General features: G+C 35.0%; 1 protein-coding gene across 2 annotated transcripts in view; it reads right to left on the minus strand.

The window, feature by feature from the left end:
• LOC106875961 (cleavage and polyadenylation specificity factor subunit 5) overlaps positions 1–10583 on the minus strand; it is an 84849-nt gene that overhangs the window by 29864 nt on the left and 44402 nt on the right. For both annotated transcript variants that reach the window (XM_052968380.1, XM_052968379.1), the window contains 3 exons: positions 7421–7510; positions 6306–6381; positions 3841–3955 (listed from right to left, as the gene is read on the minus strand). In XM_052968380.1, coding sequence (XP_052824340.1) covers positions 3841–3955; positions 6306–6381; positions 7421–7510 — 281 coding nt within the window. The remainder of the gene's footprint in view (positions 1–3840; positions 3956–6305; positions 6382–7420; positions 7511–10583) is intronic.

Genomic DNA, 10583 nt, shown 5'->3' on the forward strand with positions numbered 1-10583 from the left:
TGGAGGTGATGTACAGGAATTATATTACAGAAAAAAATTAAGGTACTCAGAAATCTGGATGGTTGTACATTTACAGATTTTTATTAATATGTTACATGTTTTATAAATCGCTTTTCACCTAGTCTTGTAGGATTTTCAAACTTTTGATTTCACCTTGCGAATGCCGTCTCTTTATATAGTTTTATTGAGTGTGTAGGGGTGGAGAGAGAGATATATAGGATAGTAAGAGAGGGTGAGGAATGGAGGGAAAAGTGAGAGAGAGAGAGAGTGTGTGTTTTTGTGTTGGTGTGTTTGTCTGTGTGCGTGCATGTGTGTGTGCCTGTGTATCTGAAAGGAGTGTCAATGGGAAAGAGAAAAGAAGAAAATTGTGTTTATAGCTGGTCAGTTCTTTCATGATAAGTTTATTCTTGGCCTTTTAAAGAAATGGCAAAACCAGGTGGCCTTGTTTTGAAGAAAATTGTTTTTCAAAAAGAATCTTTGGTGTCATTGTCCAGTAGGAGAGAGTGTGTGTGTGTGTCTTTGTGTGTTTGTGTGTGTGGGTGTGTTTGTGTGTGTCTGTGTATCTGAAAGGAGTGTCAATGGGAAAGAGAAAAGAAGAAAATTGTGTTTATATATATATATATATATATATATATATATATATACACACTCACATATATTCACAAACATATACAGTGGTTAGTCATTTTTCCCTATTCACAAAACAGTTATTGAAGGTGACTACACAAGAGGAAGTATATAATGTTGATGACACTGCACTTTTCTGGAAGCACATGCCTACTAGAACTTAAATTTCTTGAGAAGAAAAATCAGCACCAGGATTTAATGCTTCCAAAAATTGTCTGATGCTTCTTTTGAAGGAAATATCAGTGGTAATAAGAAATTCAAGCCCCTACTCTTGTATCACTCCAAAAATCCAAGGGCTTTCAAAGGTTACACAAAGTTTAATCTGTCTCTGATTTGGCCTTCAAATAAGAAGGCATGGATGACTAAGAACCTTTTCAAAGAGTGATTTACAAATGTTTTTTGTCCTACTGTAGTAAGATACAATGCCAGACAATATTTCCAGTAAAGCATTCCTTCTTATAGAGATGCACTGAGCCACCCAGTGAACATAGATTACTTTTTCGATACTGTGAGAGTAGAATATATCTCTAAGAATATAACTTCTTTGCTCCAGTCAATGGATCAAGTTGAGATAGCTAACTTCAAAGACATATTGTTTGAGAAAACTTTCAAACAACTTATGAAAGCAATTGTTAGGAAGAATAAACCTACAGTAAAGATTTTTGGAAGAAATTCAACATAATAGTTGCTGTGGATAATATAGTTGAGTCATGGGATGAAGTGAAACTTTTAACAGTGTTTGGTAAAATATATGGCTAGACTGTATCTGTGATATTATAAGTCTTCCTCAAGCAAAAAATCTGCATCAAATTCAGAAAGATAATGCAACATTTGCAAAGGATGTAGGATTGAAGAAGTCATAGAGAACGATGTGATTGCGTTTCTGGTATCCCAGCGAGAAAGTTTATCTAACAAGGAGCTGATGCTGTTAGAAAAAGAACAAACTGAGAATACAGATGAGACAACAGAAGTTCCACCTACACCACTTAAATTGATTACAAAAATTATTGCTAAACAGCTGGCATTCATAGAGAAGCGTCTGCAGATTTTGATGATAATGATCCTAATCGTGAACGTAACACAAAAATTACAAGAGGAGTTTACAATGAACTCAGTTCCTACACTGAGCTGTACAAAGAGATGATGCATCATATACAACAAACAACTTTGGATAGGTTTTTCAGCCTCTCAGACTGACGTTGGTGATAATTAATTGCAAATACCGTCCCTCATCATCTTAGTAACGCTCATTCTACCACCAATCTTCACAAAGTAGTCAACATATTTTGTGGTAAGAACGTACTTTTATGATATTACGATTCTTATTTAATTCCCTAAATGTTATTGTTTTTGTGTATCTATATTATACTCTGTGTGTTTAAAAATTGTTATTTTCATGTATAAAGGTGATCGTGTTTGCCTGTTCACTGTTGTTTACATGTGCTTTATTTTATTTCAAAAATGTCCGCAGGAACGCAATCTCACTTGATAACAAGAAAATCATTATGAAAATTAATTTCACATTCTGAGATTTCTCGTTACGGCCAGATTTTCTGGAACGCATTACTTCCGTAAAGCGAAGCATTCCTATATTTCTACATGAATGTTCCTCAAAATATCTGCCTGCATCCCATCTTCACCGCACGAGAGATAAGGGAAGTAATTCTAGAGGTTTAAATCAATTACCTCCCCTCTGTAAACTTGCCCACTTGTATGTGTATTTACATAGACTGTTTCACTGCTCTTTGCTTGCAGTTTGCTTCGTTCAAAACATAAAAATGCGTTAGTTTGAAACAAATGGATATACATTTCATTTGCATCTTCTAAATAATACAGATTATTGCTCTAAAGAATGAGAAACTTGGAAGACATGTAGAAGCATTCTTTTATTTGTTTCAGGCATTACACTGCACCCATACTGGTGCACCACCTTGATGATACCTGCAATTATTTTAAATCTAGTGATTACTCAATTGGTCTCTTTTTGCTAACCGCTACATTATAAGGAACACAAACAAACCAACATCAATTGTCAAAGGGTAAGAGATACACACACACACACACATCCAGTTTCCATCTCTGAGTTCACTCATGGGCCATGATTGTAAAGCAAACATCTGAACCACAGCCGAGCCTACAGTAATAAATAAATTTGAAATGATTAAACTCTACTACATATACTGAGTATTTTCTTTTTTCATTTGCACATTAAAAAATCGTTGCCAGAGCAGCTGTCTGGCTCCCGTGCCAGTGGCACGTAAATAGCACCATTTGAGCGTGATCGTTACCAACTTGTGCCGGTGGCACGTGTAAAGACATTCGTGTAAGGTTGTTGCCAGTGCCGCTGGACTGGCTCCTGTGCAGGTTACACGTAAAAGACACCATTTCGAGCATGGCCATTGCCTGACTGGCCTTTGTGCCAGTGGCATGTAAAAGCACCCACTACACTCTCGGAGTAGTTGGCATTAGGAAGGGCATCCAGCTGTAGAAACTCTGCCAAATCAGATTGGAGTCTGGTGTAGCCACCTGGTTCACCAGTCCTCAGTCAAACCGTCCAACCCATGCTAGCATGAAAAGCGGATGTTAAACGATGATGATGATGATGATGTACAGTTGACATATCTACAAATCCTTAGGTTCAGGTAATTGTTTATGTTACATATATATTTTTTCTTCGTATTTTATGATCATTCTGGAAATATATATTCTCTTAATATGTGACACATTTTCAACTTGCTCAATATCTTCATCAAAAATGCACACCAAATTATATTTGTGTGTTCTCAATAAGCAGAATATTCTATTGTAAAACTGGTTAAATTCACCCAAAAGGCAACAGAAACTAAAACAATTCTATTAAAAAATAGTACAAAATCATTGTTTGGCTGTTTTTTAATGGATAAAAGGCAGCATACATAGCCTTTTTTCAGGACTTCAGTGACTGGTGGGAGGAAGGCCACCGAACTAAGCCAAATGCCAGAAATGAAGTGGACTCTGTTGAAATCATCTGAATGCCCAGAGTTAGTACTAAACCAAGTAGCACATTATGTATACCAACCAAGAACTCGTAACAACCCATCCAATAGAGAAGGAAAATACAAGTAAATCAAATTGATCTTGATACAGCTTGGAGATAAAACAGTAACAAATAGGAAGCAGCAGCAGTAATAATAGAAATGGTAAAGCAAAAATGGTAATAAAATAAACACTAACCGACTTAGAGCTTGAGGTAGACTGGAAATAATAGGGCCATACCCAGCAGCATTGTCATATAATTCAAACAGAGGAGCAGCAACAAGTTTATAATTCCGTGGCACAGCAAACAAAGCTTAAAAGAAATAACATGAAAAATGTTTCAGTTTCAAGTTACAATTTAAAATGACTTTCTGATACATTTTTTTTTTTCATCCCGTTATCATAGTTTTGAAAACTGTGAAAGCACGAAAGTGAAATACTCACAGACTAATCATCATCATCATCATCATCATCATCGTTTAACGTCCGCTTTCCATGCTAGCATGGGTTGGACGATTTGACTGAGGACTGGTGAAACCAGATGGCTACACCAGGCTCCAATCTGATTTGGCAGAGTTTCTACAGCTGGATGCCCTTCCTAATGCCAACCACTCAGAGAGTGTAGTGGGTGCTTTTACGTGTCATCCACACGAAGGCCAGTCAGGCGGTACTGACACAGTCAACAGAAACTATTCCATGACAATATGGAATAATTTCTATTGGGAATACTATGAGGATATGGAATAATTCTATTAGGAATACATAAATTCATATACAAAATTACCAACAAACCATGGGACCAGAGTCACTGAGATTATTCTATTATTCATACTGATATTTTGATAGATGGAAATGTTGTTCAGGTACCTGTTGTGTACATGTGAGTATGCCTGTATGCTTATATCTTTTGCTAATGTATATTAAAGAAGGATGTGAACATGAGCAAATGAATGTATTTCACCAATGTTCCCTTATCACCCCTTGCTGTCAGAAATGTAATGAACCAGTGATTAGTTCATTGGAGACCTGTAACCAATCCCTTTGAGCCCTACACTTACACAAGGTGTCTTTCTAGTAATTTCCACTTACTTTAACAATACATCAAGTTACAGCTCACAGTTGCACTGTTAGTATATCTGAAATATCATTACACTTAATACATATTTAATTGTTTTATATTTGATATCACAATCTGTAAACAAAATGCATGATTGGTTACAGGTCTCCAATAAACTAATCACAATTTCATTACATTTCTGACAGCAAGGGTGATAAGGGAACATTGGTGAAATTCATTCATTTGCTCATGTTCACATCCTTCCATTGGCAAAAGATATAAGCATATAGGCATACTCACACGTACACAACAGGTACCTGAACATCATTTCCATCTATCAAAGTCACTTTACAAAGTACTGGTCAACTTGAGACTATAGCGGAAGACACACAAGCAAAGTGGAGCACAGTGAAATTGAACCCAGAAACACATGGTTGCATGATGAAATTCTATATCACACAGCCATTCCTGCATCCATTTACCTGTTGATACATGAACAGACTGCAAAGGTTTCAAAATTTAAGCACCAGAAAGATTTTTATTACATTCTTTACCAGTACAGTCCACCTACTTTTCTAAGCTTCAAACTTAAGCTGTTTCACTGAGCATGCTACATAGCTTTTACAGATAACTATGATTATAAACTCTAGTTAGATAAGATTATGATGAGCACATAACCAAACACCAAATTATTATCAAAATATGATGTTAATCCTAAATACTTCTTTCACTTCTTCAGTAATATTTCATTTCATGAAGACCAAATTGTATCATACTGGTTTCTGTTAAACATTAAAGGCTATTAGGCTGTTTTTATCAAATGTTTAGATGTGGGAATGATTGAGTGCTTGAGAATATGTTTTACAATTGGTTTCAATCCCACAATGCAACACTTCAGACAAGTGTCTCCTGCTACAGCCTTGAGATGACCAAAACCTTGTGAATAAAATTTGGTAGCTGGAAACAGTATGGAGGCCTATCAGGTGGACCATTCTTGCTCCAAGGTGACAGACAATTTCTCACCTGATTTCCTACTGCCACCAGGTTCTGACAGCACCTACTGTTGCAAGTATTTGGACCAGATCTCTAGTCTAAGGATAACTTTTACCCTTCCTCCCCACAGTCACAGCTGCCCTCAAAAGGGTCTTGGATATTGCCATTCTTCCTCTGACTATGCCATTAAAAAATATTACAGTTAACACATCCTTTTTGTGAAGTTGACAAGTGCCAGCTGCCATTGTGAAATCTAGATAAATCTTAACCATTTTACTGTGATAGCAGATATATCCATTCAAAATTTCATTACTTTTAACTGTGGAAAGCAGTTTTATATATCAGTCTATCCTTTGTTACAGAATGTGATGTTTGAAACTATTTTCTGTTAAGGTATGTCAAACTTGAGGAATATGACTTGCAGAAAAGACCAATTCTATTGTTTGTTAGATATTTAACATCATTACTGGAAATTCAAATGCCAGAGACCAAGCCATACTTTTCAAACATTAAAACTTACTTAACATCTTCAATATGTCATCCACATACAGTCTAATAATTATCTGAATACACTATAAAATGATAACAGAGTAGCAAGACCAAATCTACTTACCTTTTTCAGGAAGTTGAACTAAAAATAGTCTTTTGTGTTCTTTGGGTTTTGTTATGTGAGCTGGTACATAAGGATACTAAAAACAGAAAAAAATTAAACAAAATGTATCCTTCATGGATATTTCACAAAATAAAGTTCAGGCTAACAATATTCTGTTTGTCAAAAACCTAAGATCTGAATTACAGCAATTAATTTCTTCTTACAGAGAAGTATTCTTTGGTTCTTTAAAATAGCTACTTGATGGCTGGTCTCTTTTTATCACTAATACAAACCACTACTAACAAGTTATTGTTTAGCCTCAAGTCAGGCCTGATTGTGCAAACTTTACAAAAAGCTTTCTGGCTGTAGCCATCCAATCTTTTTGTATATTTAAGACTATATTGTCCAATGATAATAGGATATGATTTGAGGGGTATTTTGCTGGTGTTTCAAGTAGGTGAAGTAAACATGTTACACAGGCTAAATTGTTTTCAATGGCAATAACTAATCAGTTAGAACCATCAGTTTCTTACTGTATCTCTTTAATTAGTGCTTCTAGTCCCAATATCAGTACTACTGTAACTAATTTGAATACAAGTAATACAGAAAACAAAAGCCTTAATATGCTTTGGGCACAGCCCTTGCTAACATTTGAAATGAACTGATGCTTGTTTGACTGCTATAGGATATAGTTTCTAAAAAGGAAAACATTCAGTACTTTGCTTAAATATTGGTCTTTTTATAGTTGGACTCATAACTTCAGTAAACACCTACAGATGGGCAATCAAGAAGTACAAGCAACTGAATCAACACCAGGATATTACTGGTATTTAGTTTACCAACATAATGGGTATCACAAGAGAACTCAAATTATATATATCATCATATATATAAAAACATAATATGGTTTTACTCAACCAAACTTGTTTTAGCATGTTCCTGAAACAATATCTTAATAGAAAATGAAAGAGTTGTTTTGTTCAACACCAAGAATAATAAAATAGTAAAAGCTGTAGAAATTGAATGAAACAGAATTAAATTAAAACATGTCTTCTCAATAATCATAATTATTTCAGAAACAAAAGAGATGACAGGAAATAATCCAAATAACAGGAAATCATAAGATGTCTACATACTTGTGGGGGTTCAAAGTTTGGTCGCCACCAGTTACCAATTGTATCCTCAATTACCCAATCCATTGGGGCACCATCCTGACGACCAAGTGTCTGGAAAAATCAGAAAAATATTTATTAAGAAGGCATAGCAAAAATAAAAAGACATTCAATATCAACATTACAGCAATATTTTACATGAAATATATTTTCTTTTATAATTATTTCAGCAAAATTTGATTATAATCATTCGCAGTTTAGCTGGAATTCTGATAAATAAAAATTAAATAAAATATCAAATGGTGGACTAGAATATTAAAAAATATTAAAACAGAGTGTTTTAACATTTTGTTCTATAGAATATCTTCATATTATATGCAAATAACATGTAATCACCACTTGTTAAAAAAAAACTGTATAAACTATGGAAACATAAATAAAAGTAGATACAAAAATATAAAAATCAAAAGTATTCTGAGCTAAATACCACAACAAACCAAAATGATAAATGTAAATATATGAGTATTCTCATATGATTCATAAAGAATTTCCTTAAACTTCAAGAAAGCCTTGCTATTTAACACTTCCTTATTCAATGGCTGTGTGGTTAATAAGTTCACTTTGCAACAATGTGGTTGAACTACAAAACATGTTTAGGCAAGTGCCTCCAATCAATAGATTTGGTCTGAACAAAGTCTGATTAGTGAAATTTGATAGATGGGAATTGTATGGAAGCCATTTGGAAGGATCATTCTCATTGTGAACGATAAGTTTAATCAGTTACCTTGTTTAACACTATGACTACCTGACTTTTGAGTGCAATTAACCTTTTCGGTACCAACCCGGCTGAAACCAGCTCTGGCTCTGTAGTACAAATGTCTTGTTTTCATAAGTTTTGAATTAAAATCTTCCACCAAACCTAAGTCACAATTTATGTTTCTAACACTAGCTTTAAAAATTAATTGAAAGAAACACAGAGCATCTCAAAATAAATACGATAACAAAAGGGTTAAGTGTTTACTCTGTAGCAAGCATTCAGGCTACATCTCTAGTTTGAGGATAACTTTATTTCCTCTTACAAGTCTCAGGTCATGTGTGTTGCCCTTCATATTCTGACTAAACCATTAAAAATTACAGAGAAAGACTAAAAAAAAGTTGGTTAAGGTTATGATAAGTATGATATTGTGTCCAAGTAACTCTTGACTATGAATATAGATCTGAAATACTTGTACAGGATTACCTTAATGTAACATAACAGATGTGCAGGGCTGACCTTTGAAAATAGCAGAGAATAAACTAAGAAAGCAACTAAGTTCTGAATGCATTGAGAGTTGTTTGCAAAGAGAGAGATGTACAAGTTTCGATATGTGGTGTGAATGGATGCAGCAAGTTAAATAAAAATGTGGGGTATGTTAGATATCATAGCAGAAGCAAACCAAAGGAGACACAGGGATGAGGAAGAAGTCAAGAGAGATCACCTCTAAAGTATTTTGCTTCACAGAAGAAAGAAGCCAAGAAAAAAGATGCTGAATTAAAATCCCATCAAACCCACTCAGTATGGAAGACCAATGTTATGTATATGTGCATGTGCGTGTGTGTGTATGTGTGTGTACACACACAACAATCACCATCATCATTTTTTGACATCCATTTTCCAGGTTTGCATGGGTCAAACAAAATTTATGGAGGCAGATTTACTAGGACTGGATGTGCTTCCTACCACCAGCCCTAAACCTTCTTCTAAACAAGGTAACAATTGCCCTAATCCTTCAAACATGACCAGCTCAATAGATGGACATGTTTCCACTATTTCTGTATGAAGCTGACTATTTACACTCAGTAAGCAAGTGTCAAGGTCAAGAAAAGGAGACACAACCACACACATACACACAACAGACTTCTTAAAGTTTCCATCTACCAAATCCACTCCCAATTCATTTGGTCAGCCCAGGACTACAGTAAAAGACACCCAAAGTACAATGCAATGGAATTGAACTCAAAACCATGCGGTTGTGAAGCAAACGTTTTAGCTGCACCTGCACAATCATGTTTGCACTTGTATGTATGTATGTGTGTGTGTATATACATATATATATATATATATATATATACACACACACATATATATACACACATATATATACAGTAATTCCTCAACTATCATGGGTGTTACATTCCAACCCCAACCCCCCCGCGATAGGTGAAAATCCGCAAAGTAGAAACAGTACTGTACTGTATATATTTTTTTATTATTTCTATTTGTACATATTTATTTTATTATAAATGCAAAACAACACCATGGAGGAATTGACGTAAGCTTAAATAATAAACCGCGATAGGTGAACCACAATATGGCGAGGGATTACTGTATGAGAGTGGGGCGTGAATATATGTTATAACTTTGTCATTTGTATGTTCACTTTTAACACACTAGCATGGATTCAGAAATTAAATGAGAGACTTGTTGAGGCAGTTTCTATGACAGAATACCTTTCATGTCACCAACCCTTATTTGTTTTACAAGTAAGATATTATGTTCCTGTCTTTTGCACAACCAAGCATTGAAACCCCAAACATGATTTTATTGCAAGTTGCATTAGTGGTGACACATCACACTAAGAATGTAAACAATATATGATACAAATGAGAAAACACAAACACACATGGTGACTGCCACTTCTTTACAGAAGGCTACCTCTTCAATTAGTAAATGCCATCATGAGATCTCATATGAGTAGCAAGTCCAACTTTATGCAAACAGACCCTAGTATAGATGTTACAGACATTTTCAGGCAGGAAGGTGTCTGGGATTGAGTCCTGCTTACGAAACATTTGCTTCAAAGAGGAAGCATTCAATTCTTCAGATTTCAAATGCTTTACAACCATCATAGATCATTTCATCATTTCTAAACCAATTGATTTTTCCGTCATCTGCTCTCAGTCTTTAACATCCACATTAAGAGCCAAACAAACATACAAATATAAATAACAGGCTTCTGCCTAATCTCTGCCTACCATTTTCAATTACAATGCATTGGTCAGCTTAAGACTACAAAAGATACTTGCACACAGTGCTATACACTGAGAATGATTCTGTAATCACAAGGCTTTAAAATGGACTTCTTAACAAAATGATCATGAGACTGTGTGTGTGTGTGTGTGTGTGTGTGTGTGTGTGTGTGTGTGT

Source organism: Octopus bimaculoides, chromosome 5 (genome assembly GCF_001194135.2).
Source record: "Octopus bimaculoides isolate UCB-OBI-ISO-001 chromosome 5, ASM119413v2, whole genome shotgun sequence".
NCBI classification, from domain to species: Eukaryota; Metazoa; Mollusca; class Cephalopoda; order Octopoda; family Octopodidae; genus Octopus; species Octopus bimaculoides.